Source organism: Rissa tridactyla, chromosome 6, assembly GCF_028500815.1.
Source record: "Rissa tridactyla isolate bRisTri1 chromosome 6, bRisTri1.patW.cur.20221130, whole genome shotgun sequence".
Classification (NCBI taxonomy): domain Eukaryota; kingdom Metazoa; phylum Chordata; class Aves; order Charadriiformes; family Laridae; genus Rissa; species Rissa tridactyla.
Window position 1 is genome coordinate 36,234,176 of NC_071471.1, and position 21,926 is coordinate 36,256,101.

The 21,926-nt window shown below is 47.7% G+C and overlaps 2 protein-coding genes across 3 annotated transcripts in view; one reads left to right on the forward strand and one right to left on the reverse strand.

Annotated features, from left to right (window-relative positions):
* The window catches only part of SGPL1 (sphingosine-1-phosphate lyase 1), a 33,260-nt gene extending 18,791 nt beyond the window's left edge, over positions 1-14,469 (forward strand). Inside the window, exons 7-14 of the mRNA XM_054204996.1 lie at positions 4,814-4,902; positions 6,087-6,192; positions 6,642-6,740; positions 7,787-7,936; positions 8,185-8,423; positions 9,097-9,243; positions 11,023-11,143; positions 11,242-14,469. Coding sequence (XP_054060971.1) covers positions 4,814-4,902; positions 6,087-6,192; positions 6,642-6,740; positions 7,787-7,936; positions 8,185-8,423; positions 9,097-9,243; positions 11,023-11,143; positions 11,242-11,382 — 1,092 coding nt within the window. The 3' untranslated portion in view covers positions 11,383-14,469. The remainder of the gene's footprint in view (positions 1-4,813; positions 4,903-6,086; positions 6,193-6,641; positions 6,741-7,786; positions 7,937-8,184; positions 8,424-9,096; positions 9,244-11,022; positions 11,144-11,241) is intronic.
* Positions 14,470-14,623: 154 nt separating this feature from the next.
* PCBD1 (pterin-4 alpha-carbinolamine dehydratase 1) overlaps positions 14,624-21,926 on the reverse strand; it is a 213,649-nt gene continuing 206,346 nt past the window's right edge. The window contains exons 1-4 of one of the 2 annotated variants that reach the window (XM_054204997.1): positions 19,989-20,177; positions 16,973-17,104; positions 16,396-16,476; positions 14,624-15,844 (exon numbers count right to left, since the gene is read on the reverse strand). In XM_054204997.1, coding sequence (XP_054060972.1) covers positions 15,746-15,844; positions 16,396-16,476; positions 16,973-17,104; positions 19,989-19,991 — 315 coding nt within the window. In that variant the 5' untranslated portion in view covers positions 19,992-20,177 and the 3' untranslated portion in view covers positions 14,624-15,745. Of the gene's footprint in view, positions 15,845-16,395; positions 16,477-16,972; positions 17,106-19,988; positions 20,178-21,926 lie in introns of those variants that run through there. The other variant, XM_054204998.1, reaches the window with a different exon arrangement.

Below are 21,926 nucleotides of genomic sequence, written 5' to 3' on the forward strand. Positions count from 1 at the left end.
CGGGCTCAAAGACTTCTCTGGTTTCCTCCTCAAAACAGAACTGGCATTTCAGAATTATTTCTGGAGGCTTGAACAGTTACAAAGCCATTTAAAAAGAACATTTTTTCAAACTGATGCTATGCTTTCTGTCTCTGGAAGGCCCTGCTGTAGCTGGTTGCTCAGACTGCCGCAGTTATGCTTCAGTAACCGGTGAGGCTGTAAAACCGTGAGGTGGCTAAAGCAGGGAGGGTGCAATGCCCTGAGTTATCTTTATCTTTAAATTGATCTGTTCAGGAGGTGCTACTGGCTTTTTCTCCTGAGAAGGCTTCTGGTTTACTTGATTCAACTTTTGCAGTGTTTAAAACTAAAACAAATTCTTCCCCCCCCCCCGCCTTTTCTGAGCAGCAGTGTGTCTTAGTGCCAGGTTCCTGTCCACTGGGTTTACTAACCTGATTAAAGCAGCTGGGACTGCTTAATTTTAGTTGGTGCCTGGTGAATGGTCCCTGAAGGCAAAAGGAGCTTGTTCGTGTTCCTGAAGGGTGTATCTGTGGCTATGGTGTGTGGGGAAAAAACCCAAAAGTTTCTGTCTGTGCTTCTCAGTGAGGCGGTTTCACTTTGTGCTCTGATTTCCATGACACATTGCAGAACAGCAGCTCTGCTGCTCAGTCTGGGAAAAGCAGCACTGTGACACAGTTGTGCTGTTCCCAAGGCTTTCAGCAGCCTGGGGATCCCTGTGTGGTCCTGCCCTGTGTCATGTGGACACCTTCCTAAGCTGGGTGTCTAGAGAGCAGCCCCCTGCGTCCTCTTTGAAGGTTTTCAGTGTGTTTTAATAAATGCTAAAATGAAACATGGCTTTTTAGGTTTCTGAATGTTAAATCAGATGAGCTGCTTGCCTTATTTACGGGAGTTGCCTTTGAGACATGGGGGCTATGATTCTCCTTAGTTTAAACATGGGCATAAAACCCCCAACAATGCCCTTGTGGTGGGGTGTGTGCAGACATGCCTTTTGCCTTAAATTGCACCAAGAGATGTTCCAGGTTTTTAAGCAGTTTTTAAAAGTGATCATTTTCAGCGATGGATGGATGGCTTCCTATTTCTCACTAATTACTACTTTTGTTCTTACTTTTAATCACGTTATGCTAGAGCAAAGAGACAGGAATTGGTGATTTTTGGCTCCCAGGAGATTCTAATCGCATTCTTGCAATGATTTGGAAGGACTAATTAAGCTCAGTACAGAGAGGAGGAATGGGGGGAGTTTGTTCTTGTCTGATGTGTGCATATGTTCCTGTTCACAAGGCACTTTGTTTTGCAGTGCTGGCACTGTGGATTTCCCCTCTAATTTGGGCAGAAATCACCACTTTTATGCAAGCTTCAAAAAACTACTAAAAAAAAAATAAAAAAATCATTGAACTTTAAAAAGAAAGGGCAGCTTTGAAGTGCAGGGGAAAATTGTGTGGAGGGGGGTGCCTGTGTGTATTTGATGTCTATCTCTCTGTGAATTCTTCTTTGCACTTACTCTGCAGCTGAGGACAGGAGAGAAGCAAAATCAGCAGATGCAAACCTAAGGCTCCTGTAGAAGCTGGCTTCTCTCTTCCTCCCATATTCTGGGGCTCCCAAATTTTGTCATAGAGCTGGCGGCTGCCCATTTGAAGTAGGACTTTAACAGTGAAATGTGAGTGCTGTGTCTTGGGGGGCTTAAACTCTGCAGATCTGTCAGGTTTTATCTGTAGTGATGAGCCGGTCACCTTGAGAGAGACAACTAGTGGAATTTACAGCCTGCAGGTTTACAGGGGTTTTATGGGAGCCTGCCACTACGTTATGACCATGCAGTAGATTGTGGTATATTTTTACTCTAATGCTACCTTAGAAATAAATTGTAGTTCGCTTTCTTATTCATAGGGCAGTTCAGCTCAGTGAAACTTCTGGTCAGCTTTGTCTCCAGGGTCTGAATGGAGGTGAAAATGCCAGCAAAACTTTAGAGACTCTGAAACAAAGTGGTTCTTTTATGTCTGACAGTGACATGCAAGTGGCATGGCCAAAGAAATCCTAGAATAGGGACCACATCTCTTATTGCTGTTTTTAATTTTGATGTTCCCAGAGCACTGGGATTTGCAGGGAGGGAGCACCAGAAGGGGCATATACTGAGTTTAGAAAGCAGGAAGGATATTTTTTCCCTGTTCTTTCTCCTCTCCCCTCCCATTTGAAAAATAATAAATAAGAACAAAAAAGCCTTTTTGCTTGCCTTTTTCCACACACTTTGCCTGGCTTTTTGAAGATAGCGCGGGGTTGGAAAGCTGCCTAAAACAATGCCTGTTTCCAGCCCCTTTTCCCCCATGGCATCGCTTGAACCTGTGGACTTTCATTTAGAGAGAGAAGAAAACATTAGTGTGGGTGCTGAATCACTGCACGTTGGCCAGCTGCCGGCGTGCCGAGGGCGGTGGGGAAGTTGTATCCTGTGACAGTGATTCAAGCCCTGGCTGCAGCAGAACAAGTCTGCTGTTGGTAACTGAGCTGACAAAGCCTCCTGTAAAGGAGCAGACTCCCTCTGCAGGTACGAACCGTGTCGACCTGACCCAAAGGGTTTGTGCTGTTGTAGCTGCGCCACGCTGAAGGTGATGCTGTAGATCAAGCTGCTCTGGCACATCTCTGTGGTGTATGCTCATGTTGGTACTGATGTGCCGGCTGTGGGCCAATTTAGGAAGCTGATCTGGCTGAAGTTCAGCTTTTTGGGTGGATTTTCAGCTGCCTGAACAAGCTTTCTGCGTGATTATCTGCATGCCAGTCTTGGTGCTTGGGAAGAGCATCATGGATGCTGTTCCTTAACCTGCATCTGACCAACTGCTGAAAAGTGTTGACTCTGACCTCCCAAAACCAGTGTGTGGCTCAGCATTTCCAGGCAGGTGATAAGCCAGACTTTGAAGAAAGGCTTGTCATATATAACAGCAAGACGTTGGTGCTTTGGTGGAAAGATCGAGAGGGGAATAAAACTGTACAGAGGCTCCTCCTTGAAGAGCAAATTGTCTAGATGAGAGTTGAGGTAGGGACTGCTTGCTCAACAAGGAGGAGGCCTGTGGCATGAAGTGTCATGAAGTAACGTGAATCCCGAGATCCCCAAATCATGCCGAAGCACAGTTTTCACAATCATTGCAATATTGTAAGCAATGTTGCAAGCAGTGTTACAAGGATGTAATAATCCCATTCCTCTTTTCCCACCTGGCAGTAGGGAGGCCATCCATGTTATGCCAGCTGTTTTTTTTTTTTTTCCCCACAGGTAAGGTAATAGCTGACAATTTCACAGATCTTTGCATAAGAAGGGTTGAGAAGTGAACGACACAGCCCATAAAATGCTTAGGACACGGTGTTCCTGCTATCGTCTGTTTGCTTCACAATAAATGCAACGATTTCTTTATCCAGTGTGAGGCTCTGTTACGGTTTATCTGCGACAGCTGTTGCTTTTAAACTACCAAAAAGCAGAAATTGTCTGTGGTGTGACAGTCACTTCCACACTGCCTGTGGTGGCAGCTGCTGCTAGCTTGGATCATGTTAGGAACAAACGTGACAGGCTGTTTTATGTGCCTGTGAACTTTGTTCCTTATCTCTGCACTTAATGTTTAGTCATTGTCACGCAGTCACACTACTTCTTTGCATTTTGAGGGTTGGCAGCTATGTCAGCTGGGAAAAAACAAAGGAAAACCTAAACCAGCAGATGTCATAAGGCTTGCAAATGTGATTGCATCCTTTTTATGTGGTTTTTTTTTGGGGGGGGTGGGGAGGAGAGGTTAAAAGGGGAAGTTGCAGTTGGTTCAGCAGGTCTGGGAAACAAAATCAGTTCTCCATAAGAGCTATAAGTAGCTTTTGATTCTTCTTTTTCATCTGCATTTCTGCATACCCATCCCAGGTACCAGCCATCCTCAAGTTATGGCTCACCCAGCACAGCAGTAAGTCAGCTCTGCAGGCTGCTTGAAAAAAACCACCTCACATTTTACTAGGCTGAAATTTATTTGGAAAGGTTTGTGCCCACAGGCTTTTGTGTCCTCTGCATGTCAGAACTCATAAAGGCTGCCCAACAAGAGACAGTCCTCCCACTTGAGGAATCTCGTCCTGTAAAGAATTTTTTTTCATTTGCAACAGCTCTTGAGTTCTAGCATACAATAGTCAACTTGATCAAACAGCTTGTGTGTGTACCTTTCTTGGGTCTTTGAGGACTTACAAGCTCTGGCCTGGTTGACCCAGACCTGGGCTGGCATCCGCAAAGAGAAGGTGGGAGAGGGCTCAGCACTTTGCAGTGCTGCAGGTTCTGGGAAGGTTTTAGCTCAGGAGCAGTGCCAGCCCTGAGCTGGCTCCGTGCCTCAGCGTGGCACTGCTCCAGACCTGCTGGACTTCAGTTAACTTAATACAGAATCAACTTTGTTGTTTCCGTATACGTGGCACAATTAATCTGTAAATCAGACAAACAACCCCTGGGTAATCAAGAGCTAAGTATGTAGTAGTAGTTTCATGAAATGTAGTCATGTTTGCCAGCTAGTGACTGTGCACTATGGTCCCCTCTTGTCAGACTTTTGAGTTGGATATTTTTTTTGTTTTCCCTTTTCACCATCCACCTTTAAATAGAGTAGTCAACATTTATTTAAATGTGCTTCAAGCTAAATGTCAGAAAGCAGCCTTAAGCTGTTCTGTGGCTTCTGCTGCCCTTGAAGACCTGAGCCGGTCCTGTTCCTCTTGCCTCTGAAACATCTCTGGGCAGAGATGTGGTGGCAGCATCCCTTTTTTGCATTTCTCTTCTGCAACATGCATGTAAGCGGTTGTTTTTCTTGTTTGTTTCTTTTCACAACAGATGACATCTGGGGGGACTGAGAGCATTCTGATGGCCTGCAAGGCGTACCGGGACTTGGCTTATGAGAGAGGCATCAAACAGCCAGAAATGTGAGCACTACCTCTGCGGCTTGGTTTTCTCTTTGGGAGCTTGTGGGACTTACTGTTTCTCTGAGTGGAGGTGCCTGCTAGATCCCGATACTCCTTCATTTCATAGCTTGTTACTGCCTCCTCCTTGTCCATCTGTGTCTGAAGGGGAGAAACCTGGGTCGAAAGGAGTAGTGTAAAAGCACAGGAACCCTGAAGCAGCCTGGGAGGCATGAATGTTGCTGGGAGACTGTGGTAGCGATGCTGTGCAGATGTATTTTGGCAATACCTGTGTGCTGCTTTAGACAGAGCCTGCTCGTTTCTGCTTTGGGCCCCTCTCGAGCAGAGATTGTCAGGTCCTTTGAAGTGTTTAAGGGGTTTGATTTATTCAGATCAAAGAGGGTTTAGTCTGAAAACTCTGGGACTGAAGTTGGGGCTGATTGGAGCTGAAATGAGGAATTGTGCTAATCATTACACTGCTAATAGAGGATTTGCTCTCTCTAATGTGCTTCTTTTTTCTAGACGGTGCATCAAAAATGTTTCTCTGGGTAACTGCTTATGGGGGGAAAACATAAAAAGAGATGAAATGCTGTGCTGTTCATCTTCTGCTGAATTCCTGCAGTTCTTTTCTTCCCTTTTTAACATTTTTGCATGCTATTAAAGGCTCCGATAAAGATACGATGCCTCAGAAAAAACAAGATTAATTAAGGCTGTTCAGCCACTGCCGTTAGAGATGGGCGACAGCAAATAGTATGTTCATTTGGTGTATTTATGCTGCTCCTTCCTTTTGATATTGTCATATGCCCATCTCAGGGAGGGTGGCTGGTTGGAGATGGTACGATATTTTCTGATATGACAAGAAATTAACTTTGGTGGGAACTCTGGTTCCTGGTTCACAGAAGACCATGGAGTGGAATAGAATTACTTTATTAGGTTGTCTCTGGGTTATTCAAGATCGAGTGTCCGTCATTTTAGTTCAGAACAGCATGTGGCCTTTTGTCTGTCCCCAAGAGCATTTTCCCCAACTTTTTTTCTTTTTTTAGTCTGTGTGGTTTTTGGCTAGTTGAAACATGCAGCTGGCCTGTTTATGACCTGTCTGTCACACAGAAATATCTACAAGTTGAATTATTTTGTGCTCTTCCCCCTCCTGTTCGTGGTAAGGCTTAGGTGCTGCCTGGGTTGACGTATGCAATCTGTTACTTTTCCAGGTTGGTCCCAGTGAGCGCTCATGCGGCGTTTGACAAGGCAGCACACTACTTTGGACTGAAGTTGGTTCACATACCCTTGACCAAGGCTATGGAAGTGGATGTTCAGGTATTTAGGCAGCATGGCACTCTTTCTGTGGGAAATTAGCATTGTACAGCAAATAGCAAGAAATCTACATATAGAGAGGGATGAATGCTTCCTGGAAATAAGGAAAAATGGGAAGAGTAAGTGCCTGTCATTGCAGATAAAGTTTTGGTTGAAATAATTGGATGTAAACCATCCCTTTCTGTGTTTCATTTAGAACCAAGTAATTTATGTATTTCAGAAATAGCCCCAGATTTCAGATGAAGGCCAACACAAGTGTTATAGTACTTCCAAGTGGATGAGTTAAATGACTCAGTTGATGTCTGCTGATGGTAGCTCATTGCTTTGCTTTCTGTAGGCTTTTGTGTGTTGGTTTTTAAGACCAGATGCTGCATGTTTTCACTTTTTATCTTTTTTGGCAGGGTGGCACTTGATAAATGGAATGTGAGCATCTTCTCTCTTTAAATCTTCAGGCAATGAGGAGAGCTATCTCGAAGAACACAGCCATGCTGGTCTGTTCTGCCCCCCAGTTCCCACATGGAATTATGGACCCAATTGAAGAGGTGGCAGAGGTAGGGTGCCCCTGGGACTTCTGGGTGCTGTAGCAATCAAACCAGCATGTCCTTCTGTACAAGAAGAGCAGAGGGGTTCCGGGATGACAACCAGTGAATCTGGTGGGAGGGTATTGCTGTCCTCAGATCAGGTGTTAACCAACAGCGGGGTTTGTGGGACACAGTTGGGAAGTGAGGAGGAATATGGGACTGGTTTTTTGCACTCTAACTGCTGTGAGAAGGTGGGCTTTAAATACCAGAAGCTACCTGCGGGCATTGTCATAAAGCTGTTTGTGTGGGGCTGGATTTCAGACTTGAGCTGGTGCATGCGGTATGTCATAGCAAGGCAAAGCAGCAAGTCTTTTGCTCATGCTTTGTCTCTGAACTATCAAGTCCGTGCCATAAAATTCTGCTGTAGCTGGAGGCCTGTATTGTGTACATGACTTAGAGCTCGGCTGCACCCACTGCAAAACCAACCAGAAGAGCTCATTCTTTGATACCTGAGAGGAAATAACAGCAAAACATTCTGCCTGGTAAAAAAGCTTTGATTTAGGGCCTACTGGTTGTAGCAAACTTGGCGCAGAAGTCGGAGGAATGCCTGGAAGGCAGTAGGAGTCAAAGGGCTGGGATCTTATTTTTCAAACATGTCTCTTCATTTTTTTTCTCTGTGCTCCAGTTATTTATTTTGTATATAACCAGCCAGGGCCTCTGATTTTCTTTTCATTTGGGTCACGCCTGTACACTTTATTGTGGATACACCCTTCAGACCGAGTTGTCAACTCTTCTTTGGCAAGTACAGCAAACTGCCAAAATGCAATGTTGTTTTTCCTCTTGCTGGCAACGTTCAAATATGTGGAAGGCAGGAGAAGGCATCCCACAAGTAGTCGGTCCTTCCAGATCTCCTATCCTCAACGGCTTGAGAGTGGCATGATGCTCTCAAAGGGTCCAGGAAACATTTAATTGTGAAATGCAGAGTACCATTTGGTGGCTGGAGTTTGGATGCCCTGACAACAGTGTTTTCTTGCCTGATTGCATGTTACCCACCAGAATCTCTTGTTCACGCACAGCTTGCGGTGAGGTACAAAATCCCCTTCCACGTTGACGCCTGCCTGGGTGGTTTTCTCATTGCTTTCATGGACAAGGCAGGGTTCCCTCTAAAGCGTCCATTTGACTTCCGTGTAAAAGGTGTGACCAGCATTTCTGCCGATACCCACAAGGTAAGAAGGAGGGAAGAAAGGTCTTCCAGAGCTTTTGTTTCTGGGGAGCAATTCCAAATGCCATCCATGTCTTCAGACATTTCTGCTAAGCAGAGGAGCACTGAAGTGCAGGGGTGCGGGCTGCCCTATTCTGATGCTTTGTGCAATGCACCGAAGTATGGGCAAGTGGGCTCTTGGTGACTGCATGATGCTTGAATGTGTTCCTGTGCCCTCCTGCTGCTTTTTAATGCTTTCTGTGCCCCTTGCAGTATGGCTACGCTCCCAAGGGCTCCTCAGTGGTGCTATACAGCGACAAGAAGTACAGGAGCTACCAGTTCTTTATAGCCCCCGACTGGCAAGGGGGCATATATGCCTCCCCCTCCGTGGCAGGCTCTAGGCCTGGTGGAATCATAGCCGCGTGCTGGGCAACTCTGATGCACATAGGGGAATCGGGCTACGTTGAAGCTACGAAGAGGATCATTAAAACGGCTCGTTTCCTCGAATCAGAGTATGTGCATGCCTTAGTGTTTTGATCACCCTCTTTAACCCTGTTCTGGACTCCTTTTCCCGAACTGCCTTTGTTTCTCTTGCAAATTCATTTTTTTTTTTTTTTTTCCCCACTGGAGAAACTATAGCATCTTACCTGCTGGGTGGGGATCCACTGGGCAGTTACGGGAGATGATGCTTTGTTTAGGCACAAGTTGCTGCCCTGTGCCAGATAGCTTGGAGGCACAAAGAGGAGGGGTGCAGGCATCGTCTTTTAGCTGACTTTGCTTCGAGAGTTTCTTCTGCCTCAGCCATGGCTGAGGGGGAATCTGGAAGGGCTTGCTGATGATGATAAAAGAAGGGTTACACTCTCTCATGTTGGGGTGCTTGTATTGCTAGGTGAGCTGATAGCTGATCTTCTCTGCTACTCTGTCTTCCCTTGCCTCGCTGTCCTCCCTCTTTTCCATTTCTTCCTGAGTGTTTTTAACTTTAGGGCCTCTAATGACCCTTGCAAGTCCCAACAGCCTGGTCTGATTGTGTGATTTTTATTTTATTTGGTTTTTTTTGTTTTGGTTGGGTTGTGCTGTCATCTGTTCCCTACTGTAGCTTTTCCTTTAAGGCTCCAGATAGATGGACAGAATGTCTGGCCCCTGTAACCCTGGTCCGTCACTTCTTTTCTCCTTTTTCTTTTTAAGGTTGAGAAAAATTGACAGCATCTTCATTTTTGGGAAACCTGAGGTGTCTGTCCTCTCCATTGGTTCAGACACTTTCGACATTTATCGATTATCTAATTTCTTAGCTGCAAAAGGATGGAATTTAAACGTCCTACAGTTCCCCTCAAGGTGAGTTTGTGGAGAGCAGTGGAGTTATGTGTGTAGCCAGGGTATGCAAGATGTTCATCTTCAGGCCACGTAGCTCTTTAAATTTGCTGAGTGATGTTGTCTCTCTCTGATCATAGAATAATAGAATAATTTGGGTTGGAAGGGACCTTAAAGGTCATCTAGTTCAACCCCCCTGCAATGAGCACAGTCATCTTCAACTAGATCAGGGTGCTCAGAGCCTCGTCCAACCTGACCTGGAATGTTTCCAGGGATGGGGCAGCCACAGCTTCTCTGGGCAACCTGGGCCAGTGTCTTACCACCCTCATTGTAAAAAAACTTCTTCCTTATATCTAGTCTAAATCTACGTCCTTTTAGTTTAAAATCGTTACTCCTTGTGCTGAAAAGTTTGTCCCCATCTTTCTTATAAGCCCCCTCTAAGTACTGAAAGGCTGCAATAAGGTCTCCCCGGAGCCTTCTCTTCTCCAGGCTGAACCCCCCCAGCTCTCTCAGCCTGTCCTCACAGCAGAGGGGCTCCAGCCCTCCCAGCATCTCCGTGGCCTCCTCTGGCCCTGCTCCAACAGCTCCGTGTCCTTCTGCTGTTGGTGCCCCAGAGCTGGAGGCAGCACTGCAGGGGTTTCTCCCCAGAGCGGAGCAGAGGGCCAGGATCCTCCCCCCTCGCCCTGCTGCCCACGCTGCTGGGGATGCAGCCCGGGGTGCGGGGGGTTTCTGGACTGCCAGCGCACATTGCTGGCTCATGTCCAGCTTTTCACCCACCAACACCCCCAAGCCCGTCTTGGCAGGGCTGCTCTCAATCCCTTCATCCCCAGCCTGTATTGATATGGGGGGGTGCCCCAACCCAGGTGCAGGACCTTACACAAATAGATAAATTGTGTTCAGAATTTTCCTCTGCAGAGAAGGAATTACTTTTATAATTGGTGATATATAGCAGTTAAAGCGGTGAGGATAAGGCAACAGTAATTTTAATGAGCCTGACAGAGGACATATCTGAGGCTTCCTTTCTGTTTACCTCTGTCTAATACAAGCAGAAAAAATATAAATAGCCAGGGCTTTATCTCACGTTAGTTAACTGAGGGTTTGTGGATTTATTTATTTAATTTTAGTATCTTCTTGCTGCCAACTGAATATTAAAGTAATTGAAAGAACAGTGAAGGGCTGATCATTTTCAGTGAACTTTCCAGCCTGGTGTACAATGAATGTTTGACAGAGAGTTTCCTTGAGTGGGTAGTTGTTGTTTTCCTGTGGGTAAAAGGGGCAAATGTTCTCAGATGTAGCTGTGCTGAAAAAAAATTTGGACTTGCAGTTAGTATGAAGCGAACTCTAGAGAGCCTGAAGCGATAGTGCAGAGGTGTGAGTAGCCCTGTTCTTCTGGTGGATGCGAACTTCCTTGCTGTGGGGATCTGATGGCTTATCTAAGCTGGAGAAGGAAGGGGTAGAAAATGATGGCAAGGGTTGCCGTGCTTGCAGGCTGCTGCGTTTTTTCTCACCAGAGGTATCTGTAATGAGGTGAGGAAATTACAGGCGTTTTAACTGTGTAGGGTGGAGTCAGGAAGGAAGGAGGAGCTGCTGTTTTGCAGAAGAGCTGAACTCTCTGCAGCAAGTATTTTGCAGGGATTACTTTAATGGGGAGTAGAACGTCTGCTCCCTTTATACTGCTGAAATGCTATTTTAAGGAGATACATGGTTGTCACTGGCCAGGGAAGGACTAAATTGCTGTTGGTTGCTCAGAAAATGTGGTGCTGTACACAGGTGAGATGGTTAATCTCTCCCCTGCCTCCCCAGCATTCATCTCTGCATTACGCAGTTGCACACGAAGCCCGGTGTTGCCGAACAGTTCCTGAAAGATGTCAAAGACAGCATTGAGGATATCATGAAGGACCTCAATGCCAAGACCACAGGCATGGTAAGGAGGCCAGCATGGAGTGAGGGTGTGTTTGGGGTGAGTGTGTTTCTCTGATAGCATTAACGATCCTATGTAATGACCTCTTCTTCTCTGCTTAGGGAGCCATCTATGGAATGGCCCAGTCCGTCCCAGACAGGAGCTTGGTAGCGGAGATTTCTCAGGCGTACTTGGATGGCCTCTACAGCACGGATGTTCCTTGCAGTGAAAAGCACATGAACGGCTCTCCTGGCCACCACTGACTGTAGTGCAACAATCGGTGCCTTGCCAACTAGCTCTGGGGTGGTTCGAAAGGCTTCCTAGGGGAAGAGATTGCAGTAAGCCTTTGTTCCTACAATTGCAGGTCTGATGGCGGCTCGATCTTGAAAACTTCCTTCCCCGTCTTAGTCTGTTCTGAAATCTGCGTTATTTTTATGCCCGACTTTAGTTTTGGGGCTTTTCTTCCCTTCCCCCTGCCTATTTTCATCATGACTATTGATGGTGAATCAAATGTCCATTCCACAACTCCAAATTCCTCAGGTATTCTGCGTGTCACTTCATTCCTTGCTGTTTCTTCTCCTCACGCCTGGTATTGAGACAGTGTCCAGCCAAGTGTTAGATTTGAGTTCTCATGTTGTGCTCCAGAGCTTCAATCTTCCCAGAAGTTGAAGGTAGAAAATAAATGGAATATTTTGTTTTCTTTTGAGTATTCCTCCAAGCTGCTGCATTTAACGGACTGTGCTGGGAGCCTCATATCTATGTAATGCAGAGCCGATAAATTGGCAAAGGAAAGATGGTCGTGTACTCTTTTTGAAAATCCCCTCTGGAGATCTCAGTGAGACTGCAGTCAATATCTGCTGAGGGGAAGAAAACCCAACACAAAATCCGTTTCTGGAATCTCTTCATTTGAATAACAGCAGAAATAGAAACCAAGCGGGTGGTGTAGGGAAGGGAACTGCACGGTACTGGAAATCCTAGGTACATAGTAACTGTTTTGCTTCCCTGCCTCTTCTAGAAGACATGCATTTACCACCTAGAGTGCTTGTTGTACCTTGCACAATTCTGGAGGGATGTGCAAAACGGTGATTTCACTGTTCGTAACTTGACGGTTTTGCACTATCTCCCGTTGCTGTAGAAGAGTCAGTCATGCCCTGGCGTGTGTCACGGCTAGGGACTTCACGTGCAAACGGATGGCGCCAAAGCTGACCTTTTTTTTTACCACGATCTTTTAGTATAAAAGGGTGACTTTTGTAATAGTAGTAATCTCTGCTCTTTGCACTGATTCTTTTAAGGCACATTCTCAAAAGGGCATTCACCATTGTGCCTTGATGCTTCTCTGGCTTTTTTTTGTGGGACGCCAGGGAGGGTTTGGGGGTTCAGCTGTTGACTGCAGCGCTTGCTGTGGTTGTTTCCTTACGGTACTATACTGAAAAACAAACCTCAAAGGCAGACTGGCCTCAGAGAAAGCACGCCTGCCTGAAGGTAGAATAGGAGTTGTGTTGAGCCAAGTCCCTTCGCAGTATTACAAAGATGCTGGTGTAGCTCTGAGAGGCAGATGATAGACTGCAGCACGTTGGAGGTGTTCAAGCCTTAGGCACGTGGCTCACCCTTCCTGTTTTTCTCTGCTGTTTTTACGGTGAGAGAGTTTTCCCAGTGCAACCTGCGAGGCAGTTGTGGCCTTAAGGACAAGCTAGAATCTCTTGAGTTATTAAGCAGCGGTGGAATCACTCCTGCAGGGTTTTCCTCTGTGTTTCCTCTCAGCTTTTTTGCATGCTACTGAGAGTTTCCTGGGCAGATTCAACACTTGGGTGAAGATTTTTTGCCACATCTGCAGTGTCTTGTGCAGGGCATCTGAAGGCATCTGTCTCTCTGCTGTAGAGGGCTTGCTAGCCCAAAGCTGACCTTCACTGGCTTGACACAGCTGAAGCACACACTTGCACAATAATTATACCAAATGAAATTGCCAGCCACTGCACAAACCAGCGCAGCAGCCTTGGGCCCAGTGATTGTGGGAAGAGCACTTGCTTTTTTAGCAGGTGTATTCTCAGTGCTAGGAGACAAAAGGATTTTGGCCATCTGCCCTTAAATTGATAACTTCATGCATGTCTCTGAGCTCTTTTGAAAGCATATTGCCTGATAGTCTCTTGGTGGTGTTACCAGCTCTGGCAGTCAGCATTTTTGTTGGACCTATTTATTCTGTTAACGTCTTGCCAATGTGACCATTACTGCATCTCTGAGTTTGCTGTACTTTGAAGACAGTCTTAAGTGTCTGGCTACTGTGATGGTTCTCTTTTGAACCGGGATTTCAAAAACAAAACAAAAAAGGGAGGTACTCTTTTTGTTTCCGCTTTAAAAGAAAGAGGGGATGGATTGGGTTGGGGTTACGGAGAGGAAAACTCCCTCCCCTTCCCTGGTTGTGTTCTCCTCTGAGGAAGTAACGGATGTTACTGTAATGGATCTGATGGATCAGTGCTCCATTTCACATTTTTGGATGTATTTGAAGATGTTATTTGTAAGTCAATGTATTCTATTCTGGGCTTCACTTACTAGTAATATTTGTGGGTTTAATTATTTTATGTGTATTTGTTCTATACTGTAAATGTAATCTTCTGGTCAGGAATAGGCCACTGTAATTTACCGGTGTGTAGTCTTTATTCATCCTTGTCATCTAACATGTAATCTGCATCTCCTTTATCATGCCAAATGGTCTTAGGAAAATGATGCGATTAACAGGCTGTATAATTATTTAAAAGACAAAAAAAGAATTTTGTGGACTGGATTATGATCTGAAACTGGATGGTACTTTAGACCTGGAGGGATCTTCGCAACTATTAATTCATGTGAGATTTCTGACTGTCAGGTTTTCCAAGCGAGACACTAAATTTGTTGCTTGTACAAAGCACTCCCAAGGGATTTGCATGCTCTTAGGTACTAGACTGAAGAATATCCCATGGGATGGACCAAGAAGAGATGTGTGTCTTCATGCCATGGATTTCACCTGCACTTTTTGGATGACTTGAGGGAGGGGGGAGTGGAAGGGTTGCGTGCAACACAATAATATCTTGCCCAATAAATACACATTGACTTTCTAAATGAACAAATGGGACAACTTCATCTGATGGCAGTATTCTGTAATTTGCCACTGTAAAACTGTAGGCTGAAATAGCTGAAGAGATGGTGAAAATGGGCCTAGTTTGTATTAAAATGGTGCATTTAGCTATTTAGGCTCATTGAACTCTTATTTTTCTGTTTCGATGCCCGTTTGAATGAACAGGGACCTATTGCTCCTGGTCTTTGCATGTGCACAGCCTAGTTTGTGGCAGGGAGAACGGTTTATGGATTTTACTAACTCTGCCCGAGGACTGCTGTTTCGTCCTGTCAAGATAAAGGTGGTGTCCTGTGTCTTCTGTGTGATGTTCAAAGATGCTGAAAATTGTCATTTAAGAGCTATGGATTTTCTTTTAATACTTCATAGAACTTTAATGGGTTAAAAAAAAAAAGACCTGAATTGGGTGTTTGTAGTGTTTCTCCCGGACTGTTTTACTGAAAGCAACTATTGTTGGTTGCACAGCAAATTGTTCCTGTTACACCGAAAATACAGAAATTTGGCTGCAGACTCACTGAACGCAGAGACCATTGTTGTTACTCGAGTGAAGATCTTACACCACCAAATCCACCTGCAACCTCTTGGGGAGATACTCCACCGTAAGCAACTCCTGGCCCAGTGCTGCTTTCGTGCCTTTTGATTGTGTTTTCCCTGTGTTTGTGCCTTGGCTATGCTATACTTCTGACTTTAGCACAAGCAGTTTTTACCCGATAATCTCATTCTCTTTCAGACCCTGTTCACTTTGAGGTGCGGGCCTGCGAAGGCACGTGCCATTTCTCCACGTTGCTTCCACGAGAAGCTTTTCCATGGCAGAAGCACGTTCTTGAGAGCAGTCAGGCCAGTACCTGCCTTGGGAAAACCTGGCGGTGTAATTTTGACAGTGAGGTCTCCTTCCAAACCGGCATCAGGTTAACCACGAACTTTATTGTAAACATTTTCAGTTGGTATCCTACTAAGGGCTGGTTACAATAGGGATGAGATCACATGCCTGCTTCTAATACTGCTAGAAAGAGGTTACAGTAATAACCAGATTGCACATCACAGTTGCTGGTATGGTATGGAGAAACCAAAGGGTTCACGTACCACATTTTGGGTAGAAAACATATTCCGGTAGGTAAGGAGCAGTAACACAGTGGCGGGACAGGGTCTGGCTCTGGAGAGATGTACTGGTGCAATTGTGTAACATGGCTCCTGGTAAAAGGGCACCTCTGCTGAAAGCCCCAGAGGCTCAGCAATTTGCGGGCTGGTAGCGCGCAGCTAACCGAAGGGGTTTAAGAATGGAAGCGGCAAGATCAGAGTTGGATATACGTACGGTGCCCAAGAAGTGCCTCCATCCATCTCAGCTGCAGTGGGAGGGGGTTTTGGCGTGGCGTTAGGCAGTCTGGCTCCGGGAATTAGTTTGGAAGCGGGAGAAGGCTCTAGGTGCAGCCATCCAGGCGAGATGCGGGTTGTAGCAGCGGCAAGAGTTGATTTTTTTTTTTTTTTTTTTTTTTTTTTTGGCTTCATGTGTGTGTCTCTAGTCAGGAGAGAGAAGCTGCAACCTGCTCAATGAAGCTGGCCAAGTTGATGTCTCGCTCCGATAAGCCTCCACACTCGTGGGTGCTCAAGGTGATGTGAACCTAAACCAGGCAGACAGACCGACCAAGTGTTGCTGGCAGAAAGAGCAGGAACGGTTTTCCCCCCAGTGCTGCAGACAGTTTGCATCTGATGAGGCAGGTAGCACCATTACTTTCTCCAGACTTGTTAGGAAAATTCCCCGGGGGTGGGAGAGGTGGTCTGGCATTTTGCCTGGTTTTCTCCTTCCTACAGCTCGGCCTGGCCACAAGCTGTCACTGCCACCCCTGCCTTGGGCACGGCAGCTAGCTGTGCCTACTTTTCAACTCTTTCTCCAGACGCTTTTCCCCTTGCTGCTGCTTCTAATACCGATTTTAAAAAAGCAACCCTGGTGCCAGGCTACAGGCAGCTACTGCTCAACTGGACAGGTGAAAAAAGGGGGAGGAAAGGATCTGTGGGTGATAGCTGCAGGCTGGCTGTGCCGTGCCGAGGGAACAGCATCTGAGGAAAGAGGTCCCACTGATCTGAACGGCACTGGCCGCTGCTGTTTTATGCCTCACGGAAGGGATGTGTTCCCTGAAGAGCTCCGGTTGCCCCCACTGTCCCTCTTTCTTACCTTATTGTACACATTGAACCATTCGGGGTGGTGATCTAGTTTTTCTGCCTGTAGAGCCACTCTGGTCATGAAGCCAAAGGCCTGCCCAGGGGAGTATTAAGAAAAGTTAGCTCTGAACCGCTTACCCTCCAATATATTGTTTTTCACACCATTGCCATTAATAATACACCACATTTCTAGGTAACCCAACCAAATATAAGGCCTGGGACGTTCTGTAGCTTTGTTGGGGTTTTCATAGAATCACAGACTGGTTTGGGTTGGAAGGGACCTTAAAGATCATCTAGTTCCAACCCCCCTGCCATGGGCCGGGGCACCTCCCACTAGACCAGGCTGCTCAAAGCCCCATCCAGCCTGGCCTTGAACACTTCCAGGGTTTTCCTCTTTTGGGGGAACTTTTCCTAGATAAACCATGTGCTGGGTTGAGCACTTTGGTGTCTTGGGCGGATTACCTTGCTCAGCCATTACATTTCAGGAGAAACATGGAAGGGTTTCTTTGGCTGAGCCTTGCAGATGGGACTCCCTGCTCTGCAAACCAGGTCTCCCGTGTTGTAAAACTCTGTACCGCCGATGCTCGTACCCGGTTGAAGTCCTTGAAGTGGAACTCTTTGAAAATGGCGTCTCTGCCTTCCACCTCGTTCCACCCCACGGCTCTCAGGTTTGGCAGCAGCTGCTCTCTCTCCTCTGCACTCAGCCTGTGAGCTTTTCCTGCCTGACACCACAGAAAGGAAAGGGAAGAGGAGCAGGTCAGCATGGTAGAGGTAGGATGAAGGAGATGTTCAAAGCAGTGAGGCATCCCGTGGGTGGTGGGGTCACGGGTCGCAGCTGCAGATGAGGTGGGAGAGTTAGGGGGCGTGTGTGCGGACCTGATTTAGGGGATGCTGAGGATAAGGGATATGATATTGTCCTCTGCTCCCTGCCCAGGGTACATCCTGCACGTACCTAGGTCAAGTGAAGTCCAGCTTGTCACTTTTGTCCTCTGAACAGCAACACCTACCACTTTACCAGTGTATTCATTATAACCCCATGTACTAAGAAATTATGGCTGTGTGAGGTTAAGCTCCCAAATACCTTACGTATAATTTTCTGGAAAAAAATCCAACTCTGAAACTCTGTGATGGCTTCTAGAACTCACAATTGCTTGCTTTTGAGGTTTGCAAAGTACCTTCCTGAAGCAGGAGGGCTTTATTTGCAGGTCATCTGCACTGGAAGACTGCTTTAGAGGGGAAAGAAGCAGTGTGAATCAGAGTTGAGTCACGCTAAATTGGAGTTCAGCTCCTTTTCCTTTTCAGTCTCCCTTACGTTACGGAGTTTAAGAGGCTGTTTCTGTCTGAGTAACAAAGGGCAGAGGGAGGGATTGTGATTTAGCATTGTCTTCCCCTCTTGGGCAGAGCTGCTGTTATTTGTTCTTTAAGGTGGGGAGGGAAAAGTAGCAGTTCTTGTCTGTGGGGAGTGAATAGGAGCAAAGAGGAAAATAAAATGGAGTTCTTGGGGATGGGGGCAACCTGAGACAGTGTATCTTCTGGCTCAGTGGGGAAGATGGGAGTGAGTGTGGAGGGGTATTGCTCTATCTGAAAGACTATGTTCTGGCAATTAAAATTCTTTCCTAGTGGGTGATCTGATCTTTCGAGTTGGTGAGGATTGTTGTTTCTCAGTGACAAAGACCAACATCTCTTTGCAATTTGTTTTCCTTTATAAGCTGTAGAGCAAAGCGTGGCAAGTTAGATACCAGTGCCAACAGATACTGCCCACTGTTTCTTGTGGCTGTTTGGTAAGCAGCCCCTTGAGGTGCTTTGTTTGGCCGTCGATGCTCAAAAGTAGCATCTTAAAACAGCTGAGGAACTCAGGCAAATCATCCTTTCCTGTAGTTTACCTCTTCACAGGCTGTACAAAACCAGAGAGGCAGCTGTGAAGCTGATGTTTTTGTGAGTTCTTCTTTGGTTTTGCATGTTTTGAGGAAGATTGGAAAGATGGTGTCCTGTTCCCATGTGTGCTGAACCCCTTAGCTCAGGGATGGCAGGGCGTGGGATGGTTCCTGTCCCCCTGGCATCGCAGCTGTGTGCTCTCCCTCTTGCAGGTTGTTTGGGGAAAGCCTTCCTCGCCCATGCGTGCTCTGGCCTCACTGCTAGCCTGCAAACCACCCCTGCCACCCTCCGGTTTGGATGGCCCCCTGCCAGCCCCAGCTCCGTCACCCCGCTGGTGTCAACCCCATCCCTTCCCGAGCGCTGGGTTTGGAGGGAAGGTAGGGAGTAAACACAGCTCAGTGCAATAAACCCTCAGCCGTTGCCCTTCTGCGCTGATGGCGTGATAAGCTGGGCGCGGGTAGCTTAGCAACTGGATAACGTGGGGACGGAGGCTGGCTCTGCACGGGGCCGCTGGCAGGGGAGCACCGGGGGGGTCTGCACTGGGGGACTCTGGTGGCGGGGCGTGGCGGAGGAGGGGAGTAGGGACTGCACCAGGTTTTGGGACCGGGGCAGAAAGCTCCTGCTCGTGTATCGGTGCTAATGACAGGAAAGGCTGCGTAAAGCTGGAGCTCTTGCTTGGCTGGAGCAGAGGGGTATGGATGCAGGGGGCTGGGTGCGGAGCCAGCCTCCAAGAAACCAGGCTCCTTGGGAGGGATGTGGCTTAATTGTTCTCTGAACCCTTTTTTGCATCATGACTACATGGGGAGGATGGGCCCGGGGGCTTTTTCCAGGCCCAGCTCCTCTCCAAGAGCCCAGCACCAGCGGGAGGCATGGCCAGGCTGAGTTTTGGCCAAGGGACCACACGAAAGCCAGCTCCTCCGGCTGTGTCTTGTGGTGGTGAACCCCCTGCCCGCTGCACCCTCCCTGTCCTCCACCCTGCTCCCTTCCCTCCTCCTCCAGCCCAGCCTGCTGTTGTCAGTGTGGCATGTTAATGCTTTCGTGTGCGTTTACTCCTTTAAAACACACTCTTCTCATTAGGGAAACTTAATTATTTTGTTTTCTTTTGCTGGCTCTCAACTGCTAAGGCGCTGGGATTTTTTTATTTTATTTTTTTTGCCAGCAGGAAACCCAAGTATATGCATTGTGCAACCGAGGGAGAGGAACCAGCACGGGAAGCTGGGAGAGGTCTGGAGATGAAACATCCCTCTCTGCCCAAACTAACAGCTTCCCTTTTAAAGGTGACTTGTCACCTGGGAGAAGGTAAACAGCCCTGGTGTGAGCTGGACCTGGGGGCAGGGCTGGAGCAAGGTGGGCCAAGAGACCCACGGTCTCTGAAAGCCGATTTCCAGCTGTCCAGGGTGGGTTGCAGGCAAAGCACGCATGGGGGATCATACTTGGCACGCCAAATTTGAGTAGGGGGGATGACACTGGCCGCGCAGCCTTGCTGACAGACCCTTTCCCTCCCCCTGGCCGAGGAAGCGAGCCTGGAGAGCAGTGGCTTTGGTAATCCAGCAAGCAGCCGGTGGAGCTCCTGGCGTTACTTATTAACCACAGCACAGAGCTCTGCTCCTTTCTCCCTCAGCCTCCTGCTTCATCTCAGAGGCCGGAGCTGCTGCTGAAACCTTCCTGCCCCCCCGCGTCCTTTGCCGCTGACCTGCAAAGCAAAAGCCAGATTTCCCAGCAGCGACTTACCATGGCCGGCGGGTCTCCCTGGCCTCCGTCCCCGCTGGTGCTCCCCGCTGGTGCTCGCCCTGCTGTACCGTGCCGTGCCGTACCGTAACCCGGTGGAGCTGCTGCTTGTCCGGGGCGGCGGGAGGCGTGGCGAGGGGGCCGGGTCCACCCACGGGGAACCGCTGCCCGGCAGCGGTCACCCCCCCTCTCCACGCGGCCCTGGGACTCGGGCGATGCTGAAAAAAGGGTCTCTTTGAACCCCTCGGTGATGCGTCCACCCCTGAACCACCCACCCCTCTCCCGTAGGGTCACTTTTTTTTTCCTTTTTTTTTAACCTGTTGCACAAGGAAAAGGCAAGAACGGGCTGGAGAAGGGGCAGTTAAAGCTGGTGCTGCTGGCAACACGTGTGATGAACGTGACAGTTGTCCTGGCGTGAGCGTACGTGTGCCTCCCAGCCCTTTGAGCTCTTTGCAGTGATAATCACGAGCCGAGGGCTGCATTGTCTGGGGACAGCCTGGATTATATCGCAGCACGTGGACCCAGGGCCGGGGTAGTGGGGGGAGCATGTGCAGCACAAGACTTCTGAGCATTTTTGAGGTGTTTTCTCCTGTTGCCAAGGGAACGGTGTCTGCACGGATGCCATGTGCTGCTCCCCGGCGTGTTTTTGCACTCCAGGCCTGTCGTGTTTGTGCCCGTGTCCTGCAGCTCATTGTCTGCTAAAGCCACTCACGTGATGGGCAATTTTCCAGTGGTGACAACAATTTTGTACCGTGCTGATGTACGTGGTAGACAAAAATTCAGCACCCCACTATACCCTCATGGCTTTCATTACCCTTGAAGCAATTGATTCTGGAGATTTTTTAACATATTGTGACGTACATCCCTTATATATACTCTTGTGCACATTTTGTTTTCTACTGTTAGGGTTTGTGGGTGCCACAGAGATGATTTGTTTCTCCCGCAGGCAAGTTAGAGGGATGCAAATTCTTCCTTTAATTCCACACCACCACCCCCCCCCCCCCCCCCCGTATTTGCTTCTAAGGTTAATGAAAAGGAAAAATGGGCATCTTTTGTGTCCTGGGTGACCCTGAGTGTCTGTCCGGGGAGAAAAGACTTGGGGAGCAGTGCAGCACCTGGGAAGAAAATAATTGTGTGCAGATAGGAAGCTGGAAGCTTTGATATGGATGAGAAGAGGAGGGTTGCTCTACGGTTTCTAGCAATGAAATCAGGAGGTGGGACTGTTTGTAAGGCTGGGAAAGGCCAGCAGAATATTTTCTTGGCCTAAGTTTGAATTGCAGGACTGTCAGTTTCAACAGCACAGCCCAGCAGAAGTGCCCTTGTAAATAGTGGCACAAACAGGAGGAAAAGGAAGCAGTAATGTTGTTGTGAAGTTGCAGGTGGAGATACGGGTGCTGCAGATAACAGCTGTGTTCGGGTGGTCTCAGCTGCGGTTTTGTCAAGAAAATGCAGTGGCTATTTTGATGATGGTGACTTGTCTGGCCATTGAATGCACTTTGGCTAGGTGACAGTGCCTCCGTTGCCCTCCGTATCGATTTGGAGATAGGGAGGAAGCAAATACCCCATCTGTCATGGTACCCCGCTTTCCCTCCGTTGGATTTTGTTCCGGCACAGCTGGGAGCCGATCTGATTTACCTTGCCAATACGCCCGCTTGCCAGTCCGGAGCAACTGACAGACACCTCAGCTCATTAGAGGTGAGGATTTCTGTGGTTGGAGAACATCAGGAGAAAAACGATTAATTATACTGTGTCTACTGATTACCCAGCTCCTTTGTAATGGCATTTTCTCTCCTAACTTATAAATCAAGCCTTAACTGCCAGCCGTAGGTGTGAGAGATCTCTCGTGGAAGGACGTGCTTTGGCTGAGAAGTGTCAACAGGGCAGTTGTGATTGTCCTCAGTCTCGGGAGTGAAGTTGTGGCCAGGGGGTCATTTGGCTGAC